At 40.3% G+C, this 27,216-nt stretch overlaps 1 protein-coding gene and 1 pseudogene across 1 annotated transcript; one reads left to right on the top strand and one right to left on the bottom strand.

The window, feature by feature from the left end:
• The first annotated feature begins 3,882 nt into the window (after nt 1-3,882).
• Nucleotides 3,883-25,819, top strand: Tnfsf10 (TNF superfamily member 10). The gene is made up of 5 exons (XM_026395008.2): nt 3,883-4,089; nt 12,154-12,291; nt 15,351-15,393; nt 18,894-18,995; nt 20,712-25,819. Exons 1-5 carry the CDS (start codon nt 3,931-3,933, stop codon nt 21,158-21,160), a joined length of 891 nt encoding a protein of 296 aa, XP_026250793.2. The 5' UTR covers nt 3,883-3,930; the 3' UTR covers nt 21,161-25,819.
• LOC113187254 (U6 snRNA-associated Sm-like protein LSm5 pseudogene) lies at nt 4,236-10,706 on the bottom strand (annotated as a pseudogene).
• Nucleotides 25,820-27,216: the final 1,397 nt, after the last annotated feature.

Raw genomic sequence — 27,216 nt, 5'->3', positions numbered from 1 at the left:
TTAAACAGAAAAGGAAAAAAGAGGAAAAAAAATCTCCATCAAAAGTGCTAAATGCCAATTGGTCTGGAGATTTTTAAATCAGTGTGCCTCCAGGTCCTGGTAATTTCTGGTCCATGCTGGAAGATTGTATTCCAGGGATCTCCCCTGGGTTCCACTCATCTGTTAGAGGAGCCAATTGTTAGTCCCCGAGGTCATCTAAGGTCCCCCATTTCCTGGTCCTGCTTTCAGTCTCCAAACTCAATCTCCCCCCCCCAACCCTGCCCCACCCGTCCCATTTCCCAGACTGCATCTCTCCCTTCCATTCCTGCAAGCAGCAGTTTGGAGGGGGAGGGGGAGAGCCAAGTGGGTTTCCACCACCAGCTGTCCCCTGTGTAAACCTCTCTCAACATTTGATTTTTCTCCTGGTCACTTAAGCACACTCTATGCTGTGCAGTGTGTGTTTACTGGGCCTATATTTTGGCCCAAACTCAGGTTTGCCAGGAACTACCTTCCTCAGCTGCTGGCCCCAGGTTGCAGCTGCAAAATAGTTCCTTCCTGTGTCCTCCACACTCTGCCTGGAGAGATGGCGGTTTCTTTCTTGCAGAAGGATGTTGTGCAGCACGTCTTTCAGTTTGTTGGGCAATGCCCTTGTTCACTAAATACTCCATACCCAGACACACCTCAGGCTTCCTAAAAATGCAGATTCCTTTAATTCCCTTATCCCTGCACTTTGCTCACAGAGGGACCACTCTGGCTAGTGCTTCTGGCCTGGCCATGGCAGTGGCCTTGCTGCTAGGGATTTTTTTCCTTATTTTATTATACCCAACCTCCTGAGTCTCCGATCTGCTTTAAATGTCCAGTTTTAAATTCCAGTAAAGTCCCCCCACTTTTTTTTGTTCACCCACCTTGCTGAGAAGCTTTCGGTTTTCACTCCTTGGAGCAGCCAGGAAAGCAAGCTTCTCTATTCCCCCATCTTGAAAAATCCCAGGTGTTTCCAGTTATTATTCTCACTTAAAAAAAAAAAAATATATATATATATATATACCTACTTCTGTAATCAAGATTTATTGGTAGGGAAACCAACCTTCCCAATTTGCTGAGAATGTTCCTACCTTATACCTATTATCCCAGCATAGTGTTAACAGCACCTCTTTTATTATCAAAGAAACTAAGTTTGGGAGATGCATGATTTGGTCCCTTGTTGAGGGACATCTGAGAGATAACTAGATTCACCTGTTAAAATTTGTCTAGTCCACAAAAAAGGACCACAACAAAGATTAAACAGCCATCTTCTGAGGGGCATGACTGAGGAAGCATGCTGGAGAGCAGCAAGGAGGTGAGGAGACCTACTGGAGTGGAAAGGCCTAGAGAGCAGAGAGAGTTATCTTGCCTGTCCCACATGTATCAGCTCAGAATCAAGAAGGACATCTCTTTCATGGGGAAACGGTAGGCTGGAGAGCCCCAGTGGTCTACATCACCACTGCAGGTGACTATGCTAGACACACACACAGCCCTCACAGGCCTAGAACGCAGTTTGGAGAGTTGCCCACAGTTCACACATTTGTATTGCTACAGATTAAGAGCCCACGTTGGACAGCTCCCATCCCCTGTGATCTGAGCTCCTATGGCCCAGTGCTCTCTTGAAACTGGATTAAAAGAACAATTGTTTATTCTTGCCACCTGTGGCTTGCTTGGGAAGCAACTGATTTGGGCTGTGTTTGGTTGACCTGGGCCCCACAATACACCTGGGATTAAGTTCAGATCCAGATATCGCTCATCCTCCTTGAAGGACCCAGGGCTTTTGTTCCCAGGGAAATTAGAGCTGGTAAAACCAAGTGTGCAGTTCTAATTCAGGCCGTCCCGTGCTAGCTCCACTGACATCCCAGTGGCCTCATCACATGATCAAGCCTTTCAGTGAAGCAGGAGAACATACCCTCACACTTGACATGAACTGCATGGACACATGACAAAAGGTATGAGTAGAAGGAGGGATGAAGGCTTGGAGACAGTAAGGATCATGCACATCAACTATGCATCTTGTCATTCCAGTTGCCTCATTCATTTTCCCCTTGATTTTGAAAAGTCCTTCGACTCAGGACTTAGAGTGTATGTTTAAAAATTGTTCAGTTTATGTAGTATCTGAAACTGTTTCCTTGTCAATTCATCTGTGCCCAAAAGGAGTTTGCATTTTAAAATCTGGAATTTTGACAGAAGCCAACTTAAGACTTGAAAAATATTTTAAGATGTGGATATAGTTAATTGATCTCAGCTCAAAGGCCAGGGTAGGAAGGCAGGATCCAAGGGTGAACAACGGGGCCTGTCTAAACTCGGGACAATAACTAGGACTCACTCTAGACAAAGGTTCCAAATTTAGGTTCTGCTATAGTTTGGATCTGAAATGTCTCCCCAAAATCTATGTGTCAAAGGTCACCAGCCTGTGGCAGGGCTAGGAGACGGTGGAACCTTCTGGAGGTGGGGCCTAGGAGAAGAAAGTCAGGTCATTGGGAGACATATTCTTGAAGGAAAAATTGGGACCAGCCTCTCCCTTTCTCCCTGCACTACCTCCCTCCCTGCAACTTCCTGACTGGCATGACATGAGCAGTGTCCTCTGCCATGTACTCCTGCCATGATGTGCTGCTTCACTAGAGTCCAAAGGCAATGGCAGCCAAGTAACCCTGGACAGAAACCTCTGAAACTGTGACCCAAAATAAACATTTCCTCCTTTTGTGTTGTTTGTTTCAAGTATTTTGTCACAGCAATGAAAAGCTGACTAACATAGGTTTCAAAGGATTTCTTGGAGTATTTGGTGAAAATACAGATTCCTAGGTTCAACGCCAGAAACTCTGATTCAGTGGGTCTAGAATAGGTCATGAAATGCTGAACAAAATATAGGGACTACATATAGCATGGTCAGCATATGGTACCTACTAGCTCCAGATGTGGGACTGGTTCTACATTTAAGGGTAAATAATGGCATAACCCTGAGCAGGAGTTTCCTGAGTCTCCATTTCCATTTGGGAAAACATCAGTGCATTTTTTCCCCCTCTAACTTCTGGGTATGTTAGCTATTTCCTCCCTCTCCAGTTTGACTCAGTAGATATTACCTTGTTAGGGGGTTGGGGTGCGGGAAAGAGAGGAGAATTTGTTTCAGAATGTTTGCAAAAGGAAAGACATGTTATTCTGCCATTCAAAAATAGGGTTATGCAGAAATGTCGTTGCTATGAAAGGATTGCATTTTTCTTTATTCACTCTGGCACAAACCCTCTTCTACACCTCAGGTAACAGAAGGGAAGCCAGATATGGAAGTTTCAAGTCATAAGAATTCTCCTATCATTTAGAAAGACAGCGCTTCTGCTAATGGCAGCCAGGGTGAAAGGCTTAGGGCTCTATAATTGAATGAGGATGTAATAGGAAAAATAAAATAAAACCCCAGCCATCTTCAGCTGAGGGGATTGTAGAAAGAAGGAAAGCAAGAAAGAGAAGAGGGCAAAGGGAGTTGAGGACAGAGAAGGGCACAGTATATTGGGCAGGGTATTGGCCTCCCTTCTCCCCGTTACCACCATGATGCAAGCTTTATCACATTGCTCTGTTCTAGCCTCAGAGGAATGGGGGTAGAACAGAGGGCAGGTTCAAGGGATGTGAGGTGGAGTCCAAGCAGCAATACTTTTTTAACAGATTTCCTGGTGATTTTTTTTTCTTTTTTTCCTGTGCTGAGGATTGAACTCATACCCTTGCACATTGAATTTTTTTTTTAATGCATTCACCAACTTGATACCTGACATAGTTATAGAATGGGGAAAGCCTTTGGGACTTTTACTTCTGCTCCTGCTGGCTTCCCTAGTAGTGTTCTGTGAACTTCATCATCATGTTGACAGAAATGAAACTAAAACGAACGAACTCCACCCCCGGGATTTTTGTTTCCTCGTAGTAGCCTGCTGCTGCCTGGCTGACATGGGACGATCAGACCCTCACAGGATCATGGCCATGATGCAGACCGTGGCGAGCTCCAGTCCAGGGCAGTCCTGCGTGCTGATTCTGATCTTCACAGTGCTCCTGCAGTCCCTGTGTGTGGCTGTGACTTACATCTACTTCACCAATGAGCTGAAGCAGGTCAGTAAAAAAGGCAAGTCTCAGCAACTGTCAGGTGGCCCTCCTCTCTGCCTCTCAGCTCACTGCTCCTTGAAAACTTTACTATGGAAGAAAATCTCTTTCTGTGTGCAGATTCTAACTCCTAATGTTTATCATTCCCAAGGACTTCATGGAGGTGTAGGTTCAGCAGACTGTGCAAAAACAAGCTCAGTTACAGAACTGGCTCTACCAGTTACTAGCAGATGTAGGGAACAAAACTCTTAAGGGTTTTTGTTGTTGTTGTTTAGTTTTATATGCATTTGCTTTTTTAAAATTGATACCATTCTGCAGTGCTTCCTGCGAAATGCTTGAATTCCTGTGGGTGAGGGCATCAGAGCAGAGGCTGCATCTACTTCTGACACCTCTGGAGCCTGGCATATGGCTCCCATGCAGGTGCTCTCTAAAAACAGGCTATATAAGTGAACAACCATCACAAACATGGTGGGAGCCTTTAAGAGACAGACAGCAAAAAGAGAGTTGGGGCTCAACCTAAACCCAACAACTAAACCCTTAATAAGGTTCCAGCTGAGGTTAATTCCAGTGGACCATAGACAGACATGGGAAAACATTCAGAGGTGAGCCTTGCACAAATACCTATGTACTGTTTGCTTATGCACAGACTTCATGCCAGCCTCTCTCTCCCACTCCTTTTTTTTTGTTGTTGTTGTTTAATATTTTAAGTTAGTAGGTAGAATTTCTTCACATAGACAAGCCAGACTTTTAAAAGTTAGCAGGTAGAATAATCTGCGTCTGAACTAAAATCAGAACCAATGTCAGGTTTCTCATTACTCCAAGAACAAGTGAGGGGTGGAGGAAAACTTCCTTGAAGTGCATTTTAGCTTCAGAACTATGGCATTTCTGTGTTGACAATAACGAGTGTGAACACAAAGGACTGGCTTTCTGCCTACCCCGGTGCACAGATGTGTCATGGGTAAAGTCTGTAACAGAGAGACTAATAGACTCAGTATTTGACTATTCATGAGAAAATAGTTGAAAATACAAATGTCACTTTATGCTCAGGATAGTCCAGGTGAAAAACAGGTATGAATACAAAGAAAAAGACTTAGTGTCACTTTAGTTTATGATTTTTCAACTATCTAAAACTTTTGAAACTGTGAATGTAAAATAAACCAACCATAAATGCCAACTCAAATAAACCAAGTCAGTTTTTAATTTCTCATGTATATTTTGACAAATTCTATATTATATAATAGAGAATTGAGAGCTGCATGAAATTTTGGATACCTCCCCCCCAGTCCCATCCTCATTTTATAGATGATGAAAGCAGGTCCCCCCCCCCACACGAGATATGTATTACCCAAGCTTACACGGGACGAGCTAGCACCAGGACTGTGAATGCCTAACTAATGCTCTTCCTTCCACAGCAGCATACCCATGGTCAAAACTGTACAGCTCATGATGTACATCCTGCAACACCAAATCTGCTGGTGACTAGGAAATGCAAAGCTGAGTCCCAGAAAAATATAAATGCACAAAAGCTATAGAGTGCTTTCTAATTGTCTGTTAGGGAAATGCAGTTTGTATACCCTATGGAGTGTAAATTTGGTTATCTCAGTTGGTTGGGAATTTTTCCTTTGGAAATGGAAGAAGAAGATTCTTTTTTGTAAGTCATTATGAAAATTACGTTGACCATTTGTGAGAAATAGAAAATCTGGTGGTCCATTTTCAGAATATAGTATTTAGCCTTAAATGTAAGATTGGGATGTAAGAAATGCCTACAGAGGGGAAATAGAGCAGAATGGAAAGTTACACAATAGCACCTTAGGCTATGGATTTCTTGAAATAACCCTTTCCTTTGCCCGCTCCAATTTTAAAATTAGCCAATTGCAGAGATTGTAACCCTAGGCTCTTCCTATCAGAGCAAGGGGCAGTATTGCACTGGGGATAAAAACAGGTAGTCAGCTCACTCATGTGCACTTGCTTGGCAGACTTTGTTCAGTAGCACACCCTTCTGCAGAACATTTTGCCTTATGAAGCTATTTCTGAATATGTGTCTGATTCCTCAAGACACCCTAGGATTTCTAACACATTAGATGACCTGTAAAGAAGGCTTTATTGGAGGGCATGTTGAAGAGTTTGTGTATTTCTAGGAAAATAGATATTACTATAATCATACTTTTAATTTTAAGTCCACATAAGAGACTGGAAAGCTGCTACCCATGTTTATAGCAGCCCAATTCACAATAGTCAAACTATGGAAACAGTCTAGGTGTCCATCAATCGGTGAATGGATACAGAATATGTGGTACACAGACACAATGGAGTTTTATTCAGCCATAAATAAGAAGGAAACTATGTCATTTGCAGGATAAATAGAACTTGAGAGCATTATGTTAAGCAAAATGAACCAGAAGGTCAAGGATCATGTTTTCTCTCATAGAAGGTAGAGAGAGGAAAAAAGGAAAAGAAAGATGGGGGGTACCTCATGAAAATTGAAGGAAGAGCATTAAAAGTAGAAAAAGAGACTAGCGCAAGGGAGAAGGGGAGGGAAAAGAGAAATACTGAGGAATGATATTTGCCAAATTATATTGTTATATTTGTGTGCCCACATGAATCCCACCATTATGTATAATTATAATGCACCAATAAAAAATATTGGAAAAAAGAGACCAGAATGCTGCTATGTGTACTGATCTGAAGCCAGTATTTGAAGCCCTTTGTTAACTTTATAGTATAAAAAAAGTGAAGCTCTTTCTCCATAAACAAGCAGCTCTATCAGTTATACACATCATAAATTGATCTGCTTATTTAAGACTGAATGGATCCTCTGATGAGCTGATTTATGCAGTTGCCTGTGTATAAAATCAAGTTTTTAAAACTTCTACTTAAAAAATGTAAATTTCAAATAAAGCTTAACATCTCCCCACTTATGCATATTTTTCTTGACTGCATAGTTACATGAGCATACACATGCATAAGAATTAATTGAGAGTATCACTATAAAGGGAGAATTAACAGATATTGAACAATTATTGCATGCCAGAAACTTTGATAACTATTACACTGTGTCATACTCATAGCCATCTTATAAAAATCAGTATAATTATACCATTTTATAAGTGAACAAACTAAGGCTTAGGGAAATTAGGTAATTTTTTTTTTCAAGATGACAAAGTTAGTAGAAGATTAAGCCTAACTTTTGAAACTGGCTATTAAGCAAGTGCTCAAAAAATTTAGCCATAGTAATTTCTGTTGAAAGATTTTTTTGAAGGTATCACCATCTTCATCAGGAATTTTTCCAAGGGGAAATAAATCTGAATTTTCTTGAGAATCTGTGCGGAATTTGAAAAAGCATATTCTGCATAAGCCGCAATTTCCTAAGACAGATTACAGGTTTCTACCTTTGAAAATTTGCAGAAAATTCAGTAAGCAAGGTCTATAGGATGGCGCATGTGTCAAAGAAGGTCCGGTAACATTGACTTGGACCATCACAAGAAGCCTGTAGACCAGCGAGTAGGAGGCATGTATGGAAACTCCAAAGTCTGTGTCATTCTGTGAAAGTTTCATGGCAAGGAAATGGCCCATCACTCTGACATCATAGACAGGGAGGGAAAAGAGGATCCTTCTCTATAGATCCCCATAAATGATTCTTTATGCTATTTGTGGTTTGCAGAAAATGATGATCAGAGACTAATGTTTGAGGAGCGGGGAGGGCCAAAGCTGTCAACTTAAAATCTCTGTGACAGCACAGGAATCTGCCTTCCTGATCTTAAGCCCCACCAGGACTGGTTGGCCCTGGCCTAGGCAGCTGCCATGTTGTGACTGCACCAAAGCAGTCACCATGGAAATCCACTTCTCAGAACCAAGGGCTTCTGGAGCTAAAGAACAGGAATTGGTACAAAACTGTGCCTCCAGGGGCCACAGGAATGAAACCTGAACTCCTGCATCCCCCAGCCGCAACACCCACATGTGGTTATCTAAAGAAAGTCCAGTCTGCAGTGAGCTGCAGGAAGCTCATACTTTGAGACAGAAAGGATGTGGGGGGGGGGGGGAGGAGGGCAAGAGACATCTGATTAATCGTTGTTGGACTCACCACAGCACAAACTTGCCACACAGTCACTAGAACAGGCCAAGACCTGCAAAAGTACAACCAAACATCATGATACAAGGAATACATGAGGATGAGGAAGGTGGTGAAGCATCCTCTCTGGATTTTTTTTTTCAAAATTCAATATTTATGTATAAAAATGTCTAGAAAGACAAAAACCAACATGTTGATAAGTATGCTCTCTAGGTAGGAGGGTAAGAGGTGCCCTCCATTTTATTTTTCAGGATATTATACATTTTCTATAGTGAATCTCATAAGAGAATATATGCTATCATGTGTGGTTTTCATGCAAATTTAAAGAATGTGATATTTGTGTATAGTCTTTGGTAGGACAGTTGGGGATTGAACCCAGAGGTAATCTACCACTAAGCTATAGCCCTAGTCCTTCTTTTTTTTTTTTATTTTTTTTTTAATTGCTGAGGCTTGCCTCAATCTTTCAATGCTCCTGCCTCCACTCTCCAAGTTGCTGGGTTTACAGGTGTGCATTGCCATGCCCAATTTGAATATTAAGAGAAAACAACTATATGCAAAAATTGTATACAGGCAGTCTGATAACCCTGTAAACAAGAGAGAGCATCCAAAGGTTAACTATGGGGTGGGGTTGTGGATGCTTTTAGTGTTTGCCTGTTTGTTCTGTTTTATTTATTTTTACTTTGGGGGAGTATTTTGTTTTCCATTTATACTTTCAAAACATGTTCTTTACTTTTCTATGTTTCTCTGGCTGCCAGTGTATTTTGCAAGTTTCTAGGCTGCATTTACTTTTGAGCCATAAGTAACACGAGCTTGTCAATCTCCCAGGACCTTACTCAGTTTTCACAGTTCCCCCTTCCACCTCCTGACAGATTTTCTAGAAAATCCAAAAGGTATCACAGGCACTCACTCACACTTGGCATTAGCCTGAACTGGCCTCTGCTGTTTGGGTTGTATTTCCACCCTTCTCAAATTCCACTCGGGGTCATAGGTTGCTGCTAACCCCTGTCAGGATGCTGGCCTGACCCAGAGGCAGCCAACTCTGCCTCTCCCTGTCTGTCAACACTCTTTCCTGTTGAAATAGCCTGCAGTTTCTGGGAAGTAAGGAGCAAAGTGCTCCCTCCCTTCTTGTCAGGCACACCTTTTTCCCCCAACAAGTTACCAGTGTTTATGAGCCTGCTGATGGGGTTTCATAAAACCAAAGCCTGGCAGAACTTCCTCAGACTGGCTGCACTGAGACAGTGACCAGGAAAACTTGCTTTTCCTATAACAGTCTTCATCCTGTAGCTCATTCCAGCTCTTCCCTCTTCCTCCCTGATCCCTGTCCCCCATTTGCTAGATATGGTCTCCTGCTTCTGTAACCGAAAGCTTGGTCCTCGTCCCTGATTTCAAAATAATAATGAGGACACAGTTTTGAGAAAATGGAAAAAGAAATTTTATTGCTTTGCTAGCAAAGGAGAAACACAGGGGATTCCTGTTCCAGAGTCTGTGAATCTGACCAGAGGGCTTTTAAAGAGGTAATTCAAAAGCTGCATTTCAGGCGTGCTTGGTTGGGGGGCTATAATCTACTTGTGGCCCTGAGAAGTAGCCATTTCTTAGATCTTCTGAGACCATCCTGAAGTTTGAATTAGTTTATTCCTGTGGTATGGGTTTGCTCAAGGACAGATAACAGCCTAGGATGGGGCAAAGGGTAATCTTGCTTCTCCCAAGGTTAGGGACATTGAGAGGGAGAGGAAGACGAGAAATCGGGGGAAAATGTCAGTTTTAAAATCAGCCACAGTGGCAGAGCAGCAAAAGTCATGTCCAAAGCACAAAGTGGTCCCCTGTTACGCTTCTGAGCCATATGTGACTGAATTCCCTCTCTGAAAGGCTATTCAACTCCTAAGGTATTTGGAGAGGCAACTTGCTGTTCCCAATAGAGGTGTGTGGGTTGGGCAGGTGTGAGGTAGGCTGTCTAATTCCATCGCCAGACACATTCCACCACTCAGGTGGGTCCAGGTGGCCATCCTCAACTGCATTTATGAGATTCTTCTACTCTTTTGTTGTTGTTGTTGTTTGTTGTTATTTCATTGGCTACTATTGTGTAATAAGTAAGGTAACCAAAAACACCTTTATTTTTTTACAAGTTCCTTTCTTCTTTTTCCAAGATAATCATGATTAACTTAAAAAAAATGGTTATACAATACATCTTCAAAGCATTTCCCTATAACAGGAAACTTGAGAAAATCCAAAAGATTAAAACAATTCTATTGTGCTGTCATTATATAACAAAACTGAAACTAGCATAAGTCAAGGAAATTCATTCCTACTTCAGGTTCTTCTCCTCCAGGAACCAATATTATTATTTCCTTTAGCAAAATCTGAGCTAATATTGAGTAATCCTTGTTCCTTCTGGTGTGATTCCAGCACAGTGTTGATAAAGTCATTAAAGCCTAGAAGTGTACCTATCATTTCCTTATTACTTTTGATCACAATGTAAATTTTTGATCCTGCACACCTGTCCACAAGCTCTAGGAGCAGCAGCTGTGATGGTTGGGTTGGTAGTAGCATTAACCGCCATGACTAAGCTGGAAGTGGCCAGCCCAAAGTTCTATTCTTAGAGTTTAAAAAAAAAAAAAAGAAAAGAAAAGAAAGACAGGAGGATCATGGGCTCAAGGCCAGCCTCAGCAACTTAGTGAGGCCCTAAGCAACTTAGGGAGACCCTGTCTCAAAATAATAAATAAAAAGGAATGGGCATGTGGCTCAGTGGTTAAGCCCTCCTGGGTTCAATCCCTGGTACCAAAAAATAAAATAAAATAAAAAGAAAGAAAATTTTTTTTAAAAAACCCATTTATTTAAAAGTAATAACTAAATGTACTAGGGAATGTGGAAGGAATTTATTAACTCCAATCTGTACCTTTACACTTGAGAGACCTTTATTAAAAATCCAAGGGGTACATGGCTGAGTCATAAACAGGAAGTTTTGTTTAAAATGAGATTGTTTTATGCATAAATTAAAAGATTGTCATTAAATTTGATTGCTCCTTCAAGCATTGCATAAACTAACTTCAAATAATAGATAAAAATAATTATTTTCCCATTTATTTCCCCAGATAAAGGTAACTCAACTAATTTTTTACAGGGAAATAACATCTCTTAAATTTCAATTGTTAGGAAAATAAAATCAAAAGGGAAAGAAGGAAATAAAAAGAAAAACTTCTGTTTTTCTTAATCAGATAACAGCCTGGAATGTTCTGGATGGTTGGTGTGTGTGTGTGTGTGTGTGTGTGTGTGTGTGTGTGTGTGTGTGTGACATCTAGCAAGGATTTGTTGACAAGGGTGAGGACTTTGTTGACAATGATCCGGCTGTATAAATATTTACTCTCAATCAGAAGAAACAGCAAAACTTCAGATGGTATTTCAGGTCTCTGCAGACGAGTCTCTCGCTAGTGTAAACATCTAATGAGGCACCATGGAGATTTCTGGGACAGGTCCAGACAATGCCACCCAGACTAGCAGAAATCACATCAATAACAGAATCTCCTCAGCCACCTGGGTTCTGATTAAGAAAAAGGGGATTGCCCATACATCAAAGGGTCTAATTTTTATTTAGGATGCTGGAATTTGAACTGACCTCCCCGCCTATTCTGTATCTAGGTGGCTTTCCAAGTTTAGAATGAGATCCAACCACAACAGAGCTGGAAGGGACCCGAGACATCACTATGTTCAAAGCTCTGCTTAGCAGCACCTAGGGAAGAGAGGAAGCATGGTGGAGAGACAACACAGCTGCTTAAAGATGAGGTCAGGGATGGCACCAGGACCCAGGATGTCTGAAATGTGTCACAACCTTTCCCCCTATATTCAACTGCTTGCTTTTAGCCAAAGAGCAAAGGACAGCAGGCCTACTTTTATCCAAGGTGCTGTAACTTCTCTGAATCCGCCATCCGTTTCCATTGTTTTAACTTCCAGTTGGAGAAAGGCAGAAAGCTGTGGTGTATAACATTGTAGTATATTCCATTTCAACCCAGATGCAGGACAAGTACTTCCAAGGTGTCGTTGCCTGTTTCTTAAAGGAAGATGACCGATTTTGGGACCCCACTGATGAAGATTCTATGAACAGCCCCTGCTGGCAAGGGAAGTGGCAACTCCGACAGTTTGTCAGGAAGGTAGGTAACCTCCCTCACAGGTGCACAAGGTCAGAGGAGGAGGAATCCTTAAGCTATCAAGACTAGACTCTGCATTTTGCAAAAGAGGAAACTGAGGCCCAGAGTGTTTAAGTGATTTTTCCCCAGATTCACAGAACTAGGAAACACTGGCGTAGCACAAAATGATAGGTCCTGGCTGATTTCTGGTATACCCCAGAGCCTCCTCCTCTAGTCTAAACTTTTAATCTCACTTGTGGAAACTGAGGCACAGACAAGGAAATGTGTTCAAGGTCTTGCTGTGTGGTGTGATTTTTTTTTTTTGGTCTTCATTCAGAAGATAAAGGAAGCCAAATAATGATGTTTTATATGCTTCCCACATTATTGCTCTCTGGAATTAAATACATATTTATTTATGCATGCACACAGTGATGAAGAATGAAAGGAAAAGGGAAAAAGAGATACTTTAAGAACCAAAGATGAAGATATCTCAGTTCACAGTTAAGTGACAAATTACAAAAATATACCTATTTATATACATTGCTTAAGAGACCTCTAGCAGAAATATTGTGTTAGCTAATAGTTAATTTTACTAAATGTGATTGATTTCATTTTTGGCAATGTGACTTCAATTGAATCAATTTCTTCTCTGGCTGCTCCCTTCTCTGTAAGATGGCATTTAAAAATATTTGCTGAAAACATCAGATGAGAGCACAAATATCAAAACAAGCCCATGTTTGCTATCATTGTTTAAAGACATACTGGGGAATTCCCAAGGTAGGAGGAGGATGTGTTTTAGACATGTCTGTAAAGTCCATTGTCTGGTGTACACTATCTAGGTGGGTTTCCAAGTGTAGAATAAGATCCACACCATGTCAGAGCTGGAAGGGACCTCAGACAACATCACATGCAAAGCTCTGATTGGGAGCACAGGAGAAGAGAGGAAGCAGCAGCTTGTTGAGAGACAAAGTCAAGTTCAGACATCACCACGATGCTATTTCCACAGGAAATGAAATTGTATCTCCACCTGGGTGGCCTAGGAACGCACCTGCTCTGTGCTCATCCTAGAAATGTGGTCTTGGCTGTCCCTCCCCCCGCAGTAGTACTGAGCAGCTGTGATTCCTTCACTTCAAATGGCAATGACTTGGTGGGGGGGGGGGAAGCAGGGGGAAGGGGCAGGCAAAAGCTAGAAAAAGCACAGGCTGTGGAAGGCTCCAGAGGAACCTCAGAAATGGAATTCCAAAGTCCCTGGGATCTGGAGGCTGGAGGGCAAAACGAAACCCAGCAACAGGGAGAGATGCAGAACTGTGGTAGACACCTGGAGACTGAGGAATGGGGAGCAGCAGTGGGGAGACAAGAGAATTTACATGTGTGTTTCTGCAACTCTCCTTCTCCCCTTCTTAGATTCTGATACCAACTAGAGTAGAAAGAAGCTGGAGGAGGACATGGAAGGTGGGGGCCAGAGTGGGGAAAGAACTGCCCCTTATATTAGATGCATCACAACGGTTAAACATTTTATTTCCAGTAAGCAGCCAATGCCCATTTTGTGTTATCTCATTGAATCCTCACAGCAGCTCTCTGAGGAAGAAAACATGGTATTATGTATATATAAAATCAAAGTTTTATGCACACACACACACACACACACACACACAGATATTGTTTTGTGTTTTATTTGCTTTTGCTTTGCTTTTTGGTACCAGGGATTGAATCCTGAGCAACATCCCCAGCCTTTTTTTTTTTTTTTTTTTTTTTAGACAGGGTCTAGCTAAGTTGCTTTGGACCTCACTAAGTTACTGAGGCTGCCTCAGCCTCCGGAGCTGCTGGAATTACAGGTGTGCACCCCTGCACTGGGCCATATACATTTTTAAATAGATAAAGAAATTGAAGTTCGGATCAGCAAAGTAACTTGAGCAGACTCCCAGAACTAGTATTGGCAAGATTGGACTCAGGCTATGCAGCGACACTTGCAGTCCCTCATTTTGTTTCCCACACTGCGAGGCTGACCTTTCTCCCCTTCACTTGCTTCCCTCCCTCCTTCCCTTCCCTTCTGTCCCAGAATAAGAGAAGGAAAGAGCAAGAGTGAAAGAGAGAGACAAACAGAAACAGAGAGAGAGAGAGAATGCTCACTTCCCCTCATTCCCATCCCTACACCAGAGCCCACAGGACTGACTCCTAGCCCTATCCAGGTTAGGGTTGGAGGCAGAGGGAGAAGCACAGAGCCTCTGCTTTGGGGTGGGGGTACAGAGGAGGCAGGTTCCAGCAATTCCAAAATTAATGACAGTGATGAGGAAAGGAAGGCAGCGATGGCCCAAGCCCTCAGGAGTGACTGAGCTGAATGAAGCGGGTCCAGAAGCTGTGAGTGAGCCTAGCTGGGTTTTGCTTGTTAAATACAAAGGTTCAATTTTCACTTTCTTGCTGTTTTTCCCCATTGGTTAGCCCAAAGAGGCGGCTTTAGTGAAGCTAGATGTTTAGTGAAGCTATGGCAACTCAGTGAAATATCTTTATGTACAGTATATCTTGACCACGTTTTCAGAAACGAGAGAATGACATGGTATTGCCAGGCTATACCCTGGTGGGTGTGAATGTCTGTGGACATCATGAGAGAGAAGTATTCATTACATTTTAAGATTTGGATCTGTCCAATAATTTCAAGCTGCTGGACTTTGTCATGCCATGCTTTTATACACACACATGTGTCCCCCCAACAGAAAGTGGTATGACATGATTATCACAGGGGGCCTCATGGAGGCCTGGGGGACTTTAGGCTGTCCTGACTTGGCAGATAGCCTCTTCGACCTGCATCATTCCAAGTGTGACCTTCCAAAGACTTCATCCAGAAACAGAACTTTCCTGGGCAGAAGACCCTCCCTTCGTCATTGCATAGGGACCACGCTCTCATTATTCATCCCTGCCCTCGGCCCTCCCCATACAAACACTGAGTTCAATCAACAGCTTAAAGCTAAGTTGGTATCTTATATAGAAATGTCCTTTTAGACATCAGCAAGAAGAGCCATAGGCATATTCTATAGCGGGTGAAAACTTGTAGAGAATTAACAAGCTTTATTCAATACTATTTGCAGATGATTTTGAGAACCTATGAGGAAACCATTCCTACAGTTGAAGGTAGTGATTTTTTTGTTGTTGTTGTTCTTCTAATTTGTCAAATTCATGACAAGGTAAATACCTTTCTGTTCTCCTCTTTGCTCCCATCTGCCCACCCACCTCTAGCCTGCTGCCCAGTGTCTCAAGCCACTTACTGACTCTATTTTAATCTTTGCACCAATAGCTGGAAAGTTCAGAACCAAATCTGTGGCCTGCCTATAGCCAGAACTTTACTTCCTCTCAATTTTGTTTTTCCCATATGAATTTCCTTTTCACCTCAATTTCTTCACTTAACTGGTTTTTACCTTATGTTTTAAATAAGCCACCTTAAATCTTTTCTGAAACCTGGCAGGAAGTGAAGTAGAAAAGATTCCCCCAAAGTTACCCATCTTCTCTGCATCTGACCATGAGCAAAAGCCTCTCCTGCATCATGCCTCCTCTGAACATCTTTCTAGCCAACCGCAATCTTCATCCTGTGGTCTACCTTCCTGTTCATGATCAGCAGCCTTCTCTTGACCCACATTCCCCAGCACTGTGGTAGCCCAGGCCAACTTCTTTACCCTTCCATCTGCCATCTTCCATCCCGGGCTCCTCCCTCTTCATCGTGGATCATCTAACTGTCCCCTCTTTACAGAGGATTTTCCTCGCACCTGTCTAAGCAAGGTTCCCTACACTGTTATTTCTATCACACTCACCTTGTCCACCTCTTCTATTTTTATGTATTTTAAAACTACTTGATGTCTGCTTCCCTACTGGGTTCAAGATCTGTAAAGACAGAATACATTTCTGTTTTCTTACCTCTCTACACCCTGCACCTAACTGTACACCTCAGGCCTAGTGATTCTGACTTCCCACCCAGCCCCTTTATTGTACTACTTTAAGTCCGTGTGTGTGTGTGTGTGTGTGTGTGCGCGTGCGCGTGTGTGTTGTTGTTGTTGTTGTTGTTGTTGAATTAAATTCACAGAGCACACTGTTAACCATTTAAAAGTGGACCATTTAGTGTATTCACAGTGTGCCAACACCACCTCTCTATCCAGAATGTTATTCATCATAGTTTTGGAATGATTAAATGAACATTGTAAATAAAATGACTGAATTAAATTTGCTACTTCTTTGCATTTGGCTCACCATGTCCCCATTTTTCCATACGACCGGCCATACATGACTGAACACACATGCCAGCAATCTGGTAGAGAAGAGACTGTTTCTTAACCTCCCCATCATGTGAAAAGTCTCATTTTTCTTTATTAAATATGAATGACAAGGCCTGGTCCCGGGATCTAAGCATTCTTTCTGATCATCTCCCCAAAGGTAAAAGCAGTTGTCAGCATGTTGGACATGCCACCAGTTCTGATAAGGCTCACTGGATCCATGGGCTATAGTAGGTGCACATACTCTTTTTAGTGTTGGAACAGTATTCTTTTTATTCACCCCAGTAAAGCATCCCTCCTTTCCCACCTTCGATGGCATTGCATTTTCCTTTTTGCACATGTGTCCAATCTTCCTTTTCTTGTAAGATTCTAAACCATGTACTTTCACTATGAATCACTAGGTGCTCTGCATGCCCATATGTATTGGTGACACCCAAATACACATGTAAGCAAGTTTTTTCTCTAGGAGATATTTGTTATAACTAGAAGGAAATTTCCTCTCTTTTAAAATTTGTTTTCAAATCTTTTTTCCCATATCCTTGCAATGACCTCAAATGCAAATCGAATTCAGATACTGAATATTTAAAAACATTGTGTTAAGGGTTAGGGGCAGGCAAGGCATCATGAATTATTTAACAGTCAAGGTTAAAGGCAAATGGACACATCAACCTTGAAAGCTGAGCACTCTTGAGTCTAATGTGTAATCTACTATGCATTTCCATGCTACATTTGGACTTCAGTATCATATAAATGGCCACCCATTCTGAATCATTTACAACTAATACCAGATAGATGGAAAGGATTTTTGTTTTGTTTTGTTTTGTTTTCCATTCATCCTCCTCTGTGAAATTTCAGCACTCCTATTGGCTCCCTCTTCTCCTAGCCTAAATTAAGGCCTACTGTGCTTGTCTCAGTTATAATTATCTGTTAACTTGCCTGCTAGCCTGCAGCCCTCTCACCTTCCATCCATCAAACTTTACCATGACATAAGGGGGCTTAAACTACAACGTATACCTCTTCATTTCCCAGGATACCTTTCAGTCTTCCCATGTCCTATTAAGTCAAGATCTTCAATTCTTGGATGCCTCATTCAAGCTTGCAACTGAACTCCTCCCAGGACCATGACCCGGGAATGTTTTGTACATCCTGCTCTGGGATTCTGTTCTGTTTCGCCAGAAATGTCTTCTCCCATCCCTGCAGCCTGCCCATCCTCACCCTGTTAGATATTGATCTTTGCATTATAACAGTTTCTTGCATTTCCTTGCTTAAAATTCTTTTTGTCCTGGACAATGCCTGGCACAGGTGTGGTGGGCACTTTGGTTTATTTGAGTAAATGAAAGAAAAGACCTTAGCACCATCTCCTCGACAAACCTTCCCCTGACCTCGGCTCTCAAATAACTAGGAGTCTTTCCTCTTCTACACACCTGTCACCCTTTATTTCTACTTCTCATAGGTAACTTTTCACTTTCTAATTCATATCTCTCATGAAATACTATTAAGTCCCTTGAGGACTCAGTCAATAGAATCAATGATTAATTCATGTAACCTTGTACAGTGTAGTGCAGGGTTAACCTGCCAATATTTGTTTGACGAAAGAATACAACTTATTCTAACAATCAATGTGAGCATATTTGGGAAGTTGGAGCTGATATTTTTAAAGAGAGTAGGGTTTGAGGGATTTTTTTTTAAGTTGCTCTCAAGTACTTTGGATGGTGGTCAATAAATCCTATTTGTTATGATCTCGTGAATCAGCAACTTATATGTTCTTGGACTAAATCTTGGACCAGCATGTCAATTCCTATTTTTTTTTTTTTTGGTGGGAGTGAGGGGGGTTTGGGGATGACTATTTAGATACCAGTTTGTAGCATCTATGAACAATTGCTATTCCACTCCTTTAGCATCAGTAGTACCTAGCAAAGAGGAAAATACAATTGAGATGGAAAATATTGGAGTGGAAAAAAAATGCTACCACTCTAATTTTTTCCATATGTAACTCAAAGAGGAAATTTGCCAATATATGATTATTTGCACACTTTAAGTCATTCAGCATGATTATTAGAAGTCCACTGTGTCTTTTTAATTTTTGTTTGTTTGTTGCCTTTTGTTGTATTCTACTTGGTCCTTGCCTCTGAGATGCTGATAAATTATAATTCACATTAGTGCTCATTCTTTCTGGCTAAAGTACTTTTCAAATCAAGCATAGTTGAAGTAGATTGACCATCCTACTAAAACATGGGCTATCTTTTTATGAAACTCCTAGAATCAACTTTGGAAGCCCAATGTGCTTCTTGACTGACAGCACCTGTGAGCAGAACTTATTTGAGGACTAGTTTGATCAGTGCTGATGAGTCTTTGTCATTTTTCTTTTAGAAAAACAAGCTATTTCTTCCTTAGAAAGAGAAAGAAGACCTCAGAGAGTAGCAGCTCACATAACAGGGACCACTCGGAGAAGCATTACATTCTTAGATCCAGGTAAGAAAAAACAACAAACATCCAATTTAGGGTTGGGATGTACCTCAGTGGTAGAGCATGTGCCCAGCATGCATGAAGCCCTGGGTTTGATCCTAGCACTGAAAAATAACACCTGGCCTAAGGGTAGCCAACGGAAGCATTGTTCCAAGGAATTTAATTTGTCTAATTTCTACCTAAAATATTCACATGGCAATCTAGAAGATGCTTGTAATAATCAAGTTTCAGATTGACTATTTTCAGAAGCAAAATTACAGACAAAGAGCTCAATTACTGCTGCGGCAAAACTGGCTTCGGGGAAAATATGAAGGAAAGAATTTTGTCTTTGAAATTTCTAGGCTTCCATTTTTTGCTATTCTTCTTTATCTGTAAAGTGATATCCTCCCTCCCCTCCTCACCTTCAATGGCATTGCATTTTCCTTTTTTGCACGTGTGTCAAATCTTCCTTTTCTTATAAGGTTCTAATCCATGTACTTTCACTATGAATCATTATGTGCTCTTCATGGCCGTTGTAAGTTGAGTCATAGGACATTGCCAACATAAGAGCATATTTCATTCACAAAAATGTCAGTTCCATACAGTTTACCTAAATCCGGGTGCTACAGTTTACCTAAATATGTTAAGTCCAGTTTTTTCTGTAGGACTGGGTGTCAATGTAATACCGTAGGAAGTGCATGGTTCTGACAGTATAAATACTAAAGTGTGAATACTCAGCTCCTCCTCACCTAGATATGTTTAGAGCAAATTATTTAAGCAAGTCAAGTTTAAATGTCTTCATATGCAAAATAGAGATCATCCTTAACTCATAAAGTGGTGAAGATTAATAGTAACACATGCAAACTGTCCAGCCTACTGTGAGTACTCAATAAGTAGTCACCTTTTTTTCTTTAGGAAAGATTTTATCCCAGAAAAAGAAATTTAAGAATCACTTAAGAGATGAAAAAGCTATTTAGGAGAGTTGTTTATATTCCTGAGCAGTTGTCTCCTTGGTATTCCTAAAATCATGTTTTAGAAATGATTGACATGTGCTACCTATAAGTAAGATTTATTACAATGTTACTGTTTGTTATCTATCAACAAATTTGATAATTGTTTTAAGCTCTTAAAAAGCTAAATTTTGCAGTAATCAGGAAGATGAAACCAAAGTTTAAAAATGTCCATATTTTTATAGAGCTCTTTTTCACTCAAAATCTTTGAGAGTTAAAGATCCAGGGACCTGAGGATCTTTAAATATAGGCTCCTTTGTCCAAATTTGTGCCTTTCTCATTTTTTAAATTAAAAATGCCTTCTGCTTGGGTGGCATCTTTGACTTTGGAGAACTGTGAAAGACTAAGGAGGAACTTAAAAAGACCCACCAGCACAGGAAAGGAGGAAAGGGGGATTAAGACAGAAGCTCTGCTCAGGAGTAAAAACTGCCACCTGAGTGGATCATGCCCTGGGTTACTATTCAGAGCTGAGCGTGTCAGGTGTGGTATAAGAGGTAGATGAGCTACAGTAAGGCAGGGAACTTCCAGAACATCACAATGATGCAGGAACCTCCTGCTTCCTATATGACTAGAATTTATAATCCACATAATATTGAAGGGGCAAGAAATTCGGTATTAAATTGAAATCCATTGCAAACCCAGCAAAAATATCAGCTGTGCAGAGCTGCTGGGGAAGTCCTTGCTTTGCTATAATCTCTCTTCTGTTAACTCTCTGTCTCTCATCTTCATCCAGACTCCAAGAGTGAAAAGGCTTTGGGCCAGAAAATAAAATCCTGGGAGTCATCAAGGAAGGGACATTCATTCCTGAAAAATTTGCACTTGAGGAATGGAGAACTTGTCATCCATCAAACAGGTCTTTATTACATCTATTCCCAAACATACTTTCGATTTCAGGAAATTGAAGAAACTTCAGGAATACTTTCAAAAGATACCAAAAAGAAAAGCAAACAGTTGGTACAGTATATTTACAAATGTACGGACTATCCTGACCCTATATTGCTGATGAAAAGTGCCAGAAATAGTTGTTGGTCCAAAGATTCTGAATATGGACTCTATTCCATCTATCAAGGGGGGATGTTTGAGCTGAAGGAAAATGACCGAATTTTTGTCTCTGTAACTAATGAACACTTGATTGACTTGGACCAAGAAGCCAGTTTTTTCGGGGTCTTTTTGATTGCTTAAATGATCTGCAGAGGAGCATCGTTTGAGCCCAGGAGTTAAAGATCATCCTGGGAAATTTAGCAAGTCTCCATCTCTGAAAAGAAGGTACACAAGGCAGCAGCTAAACCAGTGTCCTCTTGGAACAAATGGAAGCCTGGCTGAGTCCCAAATGTTCACTTTGGTTTCTCTGGTGTGGGGAGACTAGGAAGGATTACACACAGGGCCACTGAGGGATCATGGCCCGGCTGACACCTTGATTCAGACTTCTAGCTCTGAGGCCAGAAGAGAATAAATTCCTGTTGCTGAAAGCCACCCAGATTGAAACACCTTGTTCCAGCAGTTCTAGGAAGCTGACACAGCCTTTCATGCCTTGTTCAAGAAATGTTGCCACTGACAATCATACAGATATGGATACACACACACACACATACACACACTCACACACACACACACACACACATATATACCCTGGATTGAACCCAGGGGTGCTTACCACTGAGCCACATCCCCAGCCCTTTTTTTTTAAAATATTTTATTTAGAGACAGGGTCTCACTAAGTTACTGAGGCTGGCTTTGAACTTTCCATCCTCCTGCCTCAGCCTCTCAAGCCACTAGAATTACAGGTGTGCACCACTATACCTGGTCCCCAATCACCATATATTTTTTCCTAAAAGTTTTGAAGTTTGGCCTTCCTAGTTCCACAGTGTCATTCAACTTTAATTTAAATTCTATGGAATGTGACGTTGGAATTAAATGTTACCTTTTACCATACAAATATCCAGTTTTTCATCCCATTTTTAATAGGCCACCCTTTTTCCTGCAGTTTTAATGTCTCTTCTTTCATATACCAAGATTGTATAGGTCTGTCTCTGTGCTCAATTTTTTTCCCTATTGTTCTAATTGTCCATCTTGTACCCATGTCACCCCCTTTTCTAAAAATTTGTTGTAAAATATATGTATATATAAAACATAAAATTTGTTATTTTAATCCTTTCTCAGCGTGCAATTCAGTGGCCTTAATTATTTAAATTACTACTTAATTTCTCTAAATTTAACTATCTTAGGTACTCAAATAAGTGAAATTACACAAATTTTGTCATTTTATGTCTCATTTATTTCTATTAACACGTCTTCAAGATTCATTCATGTTTTAGCATTGTTGGAATTTCCTAGCTTCTTGAGGCTACACTGAGGAGCCTTCAGTTAATGTAATGGAGAGTTTTGAAATCTGAGGCTAAAGAATGATGACCACAAAACTTTGGCAGCTAGAATGCAATGTCATTATGAAGAAGAGATTATTTGGGGAAAAAAAAAAGCAGCCACTAGATACTATGATGAGAAATGAGGGTCAGGATAACCTGATCTGGAAGCAACACTTCATTAGTGGCCACAACCCAGAGTGATAATTCCCAAAGTCTGAGCCCCAACTGCAGTAGGGCTTTTAGACATAAGCAAGTTTGGGTACTCCAGGCAAGGGTATTGGTGCAATTCTGTTGGAGGCTGCGTCTTACATTCCTTATATGGGTACAAGTTTGTCAACAGCCCAGGGGATTTCAGCCCAGAAAGCTTGGGGACTTTTACTGCACTAAACCTGGGGGTAGTGAGGGTGGGGGTGGGGGGGCCTTTTGTCCCAGTTATTTTGTTTTCTGCTTCTGTTACTATAGTCACCTTGATACAGCTACCTGTCAGCTGCTGCAAGCATCTCTGATTAAATGCCAATAAGCAGAGCTATTGTGTGCCAATGTGTGAAAGCACAGCCTGTCAGCTCTTAAGCTGCTAAAGTTTCTATTTTATTCTACCACAATGCCACTAACTTGAAAGAATTGGTGGCAATGTAGATGGTATTGGCATTTAAAAAAAGACACATTGACCAATGGAACAGACTAGAGAACCCAAAATTAAATCCTCTATCTTTGGCTAATTCTCAACAAGGGTGCCAAAAATATACGTTGGAGGAAGGCCAGCCTTTAAAACAAACAGTGCCAGGGAAACTGTATATTGTTGTGTAAAAGATTGAAACTAGACCTCTATCTCTCACCCTATATAAAAATCAACTCAAAATGGATTAAAAAAAAAAAAAACACTTAATGTAAGACCTGAAATTCTGAGACTTCTAGAGGAAAAGGTGGGGAAATATTTCAATAAATTGGCACAGGCAACAATTTCCTGGACAGGATTCCTAAACACAGAAACAAAAGCAAGAACTAACAAATGGGGTTATATCCAGTTAACAAGCTTCTGCACCACAAAGGAAATAATCAACAAAGTGAAGAGACAACCTTCAAAATAGAAGAAAATCTTTGCCATCTATTCATCTCACAGAGGATTAAATCTAGAATATATAAATAATTCAAAAACATTTAACAACAATAACAAAATCCAATTAAAATGAACAAATGGTCGGGAGAGATAAATCTCAAAAGAAGAAATATAAACGGTCAATAAATATATGGAAAAAAATGCTTAAAACCATTAGCCATCAGGGAAATGCAAATCAAGACTACAATGAGATTCCATCTCACCGTAGTTAGAATGGTTATTACTCAACAACAACCAAAAAATAGCAAATGGCAATGAGAATGTGGAGAAAAAGGAGCCCTTATACACTGTTGGTGGGAATGTCAATTAGTTCGCTATGAGACACAGTGTGGAGATTCTTCAAAAATTAAAAATAGAACTATATAATCCAGCTCTCCCATTCCTGGGTGTATACCCAAAGGAAATGAAATCTGCATATCCTTATTTATTGCAGCCCTATTTCCAATAGCCAAGAGAGGGGAATCCGCCTAGGTGAATGGATAAAGAAAATATGATCCATATTCACAATGGAGTGTTATTTAGTCATAAAATGGAACAAATCCTGTCATTTGTAACACACATGGAATTGGAGAATATCACATTAAGTGAAATGAGGTAGACACAGGAAAGACAGGTCTCATGTGTTTTTTCTCATATGTGGAAATTAAAAAACAAACAAATTGCAAGAAGCTAAGGGAATTAGCTATTAGGAACTGGGAAGGGGTGGCAAAAGAAGGATGATGGATGTGATCAGTGCTTCCTCTATGAATGTATGGAAATATCACAGTGAATCCCATTAGTGTGTACAATTAGAGAGCATTCATTCATAATTATAATTTTAAAAATCATATTCACCAAAAGCATGAGGAACATAAAATGATAAGTGGTAGGCTTATCTTCCAACAGTGGAACCCTTACTGTGCCCCCTGGTGGATGCACTCCTCCTGTAAGCACTACAATAGCTTGTGTTTGTCTAACTTTGGTCAGTATCAGAATCACCTGGAGAACTTGTTTCAACAGATTTCTAGAACCTACTCTGAGTTTTTGATTCTGTAGTCCTGGCCTATGGCCTAAGAACTTGCATTTCTAACAAATTCCCAGTTGATGCTAGTGCTCTGGCTCACAGAACACTTTTTTAATCTATTTTTAAATGTATATTGATAATTGACCAACTATTAAGAATATGAGGTACAAGATGACGTAATTTTTAAGACAATATGGAAAAATTTAATCAATCTAATTAACATACTTAACACCTCAAGTACTATTTTGGTGGGTAGGATTATTTGAAATTACTGAGTGATTTTGAGATGTACAATACACTAGTATTAATTATATTTACCACACTGTGCAATAGATCTCAAAAACCAAAAAGAACAAAAAATACCCCCAAACAAAACAAAACCCCCTAAATTCCTCCTGACGAAGGCTTTGTACCCTTTGATGATCATCTCTGTCCCCCTTCCACTGCCTCTGATAAGCCACCATTCTACCCTCTACCTCTGTGAGTTCTGTTGCTTTTGATTGCACATATAAGTATGAATATGTAGTATTTATCTTTTTGTGTCTGGCTTATATCACTTAGCATAATATGCTCTAATTCCAATCATGTTGTCACAAATGACAGAGTCTCCTTCCTTTTTAGGGCTGAATGGAGTCCCATTATGTATGTATACCACATCTTCTCTACCCATTCATCCTCTGATGGACACTGAGATTAATTCTGTACCTTGGCTATTATGAATAGTGCTGCAGTAAATATGGGAAGTGCAGACATCTCTTTCACATACTGACTTCAAATCTTTTTTGGTACATACCCAGAAGTAGGATTTCCAGATCATATGGTAATTTTATTTTTAGTTTTTGGGGATTCTCCTCACAGTTTTCCACAACAGTGTACTAGGGTACCCTTTCCTGCACATCCTCGCTAGCATTTGTCATCTTTTGCACAGAGACTTTGTGAATGAAAACTGTAAATCACTGTTAGAGGGATAGGGAGCAGGGCATTGGGAATGTATACTGATTACACACAGGGAGATATACACTTATTTAAACAGTATGAAAAATGCATAAACAGTGAAACAGAGTCTCATTGGTAAGTTTAATGACATTAGAATGAAGAAATTTTCTCACAAAAAGAAAGTTAAAATTTCTCTTAGCCTTTGGTTGATTCATGTTTCAGATGTAATGTTGTATTGTTATTTGTGAAGACCCCTACCTTACCTGAGATAAGGCTCTGCTCCTACCTTACTCCATGTTAGAATGGCTTCAAAATAGACTAGACCTCAGCTCATTTAAAGTTGTGTTCAAAAGATTCATTTCTGTTGTAAAGATTATTGTGGTTTCAAATAGAGTATGTATTATATAATTAAGTAAAGGTTCAAAATTATAAAAGTCATTTTTCTTGGTTCATATCTATTACATAAACTGAATATGTTTTTCTCTGTTCATTTCATTTTGTATTTTTCCTGTCAACTTTATAACTGTTGCCTATTAGTGTTTTGCAGAGGTACTACTTCTAAAAAAAAAAAAAAAGAAACTGGGTTAATTTGAGATAATACACCATCATCTATAGGACAGATAGTATATAATGCTATTACTAATACTAACCAGTACCAATACTAACCACAATTAAATGAAAGGGGTAACTGTCAAATTATAGATATTGAAGTTATAACCTGTTACTCCCTCTTTAAGACGAGTGAAACTGGCTTGCTGGGTATTTAGAATCAAAAACTTGATGACCAAAGTTAAGGAAGTAAAATGGCCAAGGAAAAAGCAGCCAACATGTTGGCCCTGACCCTCTAAGGTCAGCCGGGACCCAGAGAATGACAGGACCCCTCTGTCCCCTGCAACTCTAGTGAGCCACCAGAGTTAACTGATCAGGGAGATCAGGAGAACCTTAGAGAACAGGAAGCCAACCAATGCACATTCTGCAAAGAGGAGGGTCATTAGAGAGCAAAATATCCCTGATGGTTCCAAGAGAAGCCACGTATGGTCAGCAAGACTATGACCCATCATGGCAGATGGCACCACTAGTAGAGGAAAGCTAATGGAGTCAAGAGGCTTCACAGACATCCCCAAGAGTAAACTCAGAGGAATTTCAGCTGATTCTTAAGAGTAGATAGGAACAATGTCAGTTTTGACCAATTTGGTCTTAAACACCTGGCAGGAGAGCATAGCCTGAGCACAATCCTACATGGACACTTAAAAGGAAAAACAATGGTTTTTTTTTAATGTAACTTAAGATGTACAATTGTCCCTGTATATGTACATTAGCTTCGACCATTTTATATGCTTTCATATGTTTCTCAGTAGTCTCTTTGCACTTTATACAAATTAAAAGCATTTTTAACACTTCTTGATTACTGTAAACTCTACTAGGTGCTTTGCCAACTCAACATATTAGAGAACCTCAGCTACACTGATGCCTTATTTGGAACTTTTAATGATTTTTGTTGTTTTTGAGACAGGGTCTCTGTAATCTTGAACTCCTGTGCTTCAGTGATCCTGCATCAGTCTCCTGAGTAGCTGGAACTACAGGCATGTATCACCATGCCTGGCTAATGTGTTATTTTTTTTAAATACTAGTTTATGACCATCAAAAATTCAATGAAATTGTGACAAATTAAGAAAAATTACTGGCTATTCATCTAGAACTTTTAGATTATCATTTCATTTTTCTGTGCTTTTTAAATGGAGGTGAGATTTATATAACATAAAATTCACCTTTTTTTTTTTTTTTTGCACTGAGGATTGAACCCAGGGGCACTTATCAC

Source organism: Urocitellus parryii, chromosome 2 (genome assembly GCF_045843805.1).
Source record: "Urocitellus parryii isolate mUroPar1 chromosome 2, mUroPar1.hap1, whole genome shotgun sequence".
NCBI classification, from domain to species: domain Eukaryota; kingdom Metazoa; phylum Chordata; class Mammalia; order Rodentia; family Sciuridae; genus Urocitellus; species Urocitellus parryii.
Note: the sequence above shows the minus strand (reverse complement) of the source record. Positions and strands in the feature narration are given on the sequence as shown.

What these genes read in the sequence shown, in the direction of transcription:
- Tnfsf10 (XM_026395008.2), top strand. Translation starts at nt 3,931, where the DNA reads ATGGGACGATCAGACCCTCACAGGATCATGGCCATGATGCAGACCGTG. An exon ending in TCACCAATGAGCTGAAGCAG is followed by an intron (nt 4,090 to 12,153) that starts GTCAGTAAAAAA and finishes ATTTCAACCCAG; the next exon opens with ATGCAGGACAAGTACTTCCA. An exon ending in AACCATTCCTACAGTTGAAG is followed by an intron (nt 15,394 to 18,893) that starts GTAGTGATTTTT and finishes TTTTTCTTTTAG; the next exon opens with AAAAACAAGCTATTTCTTCC.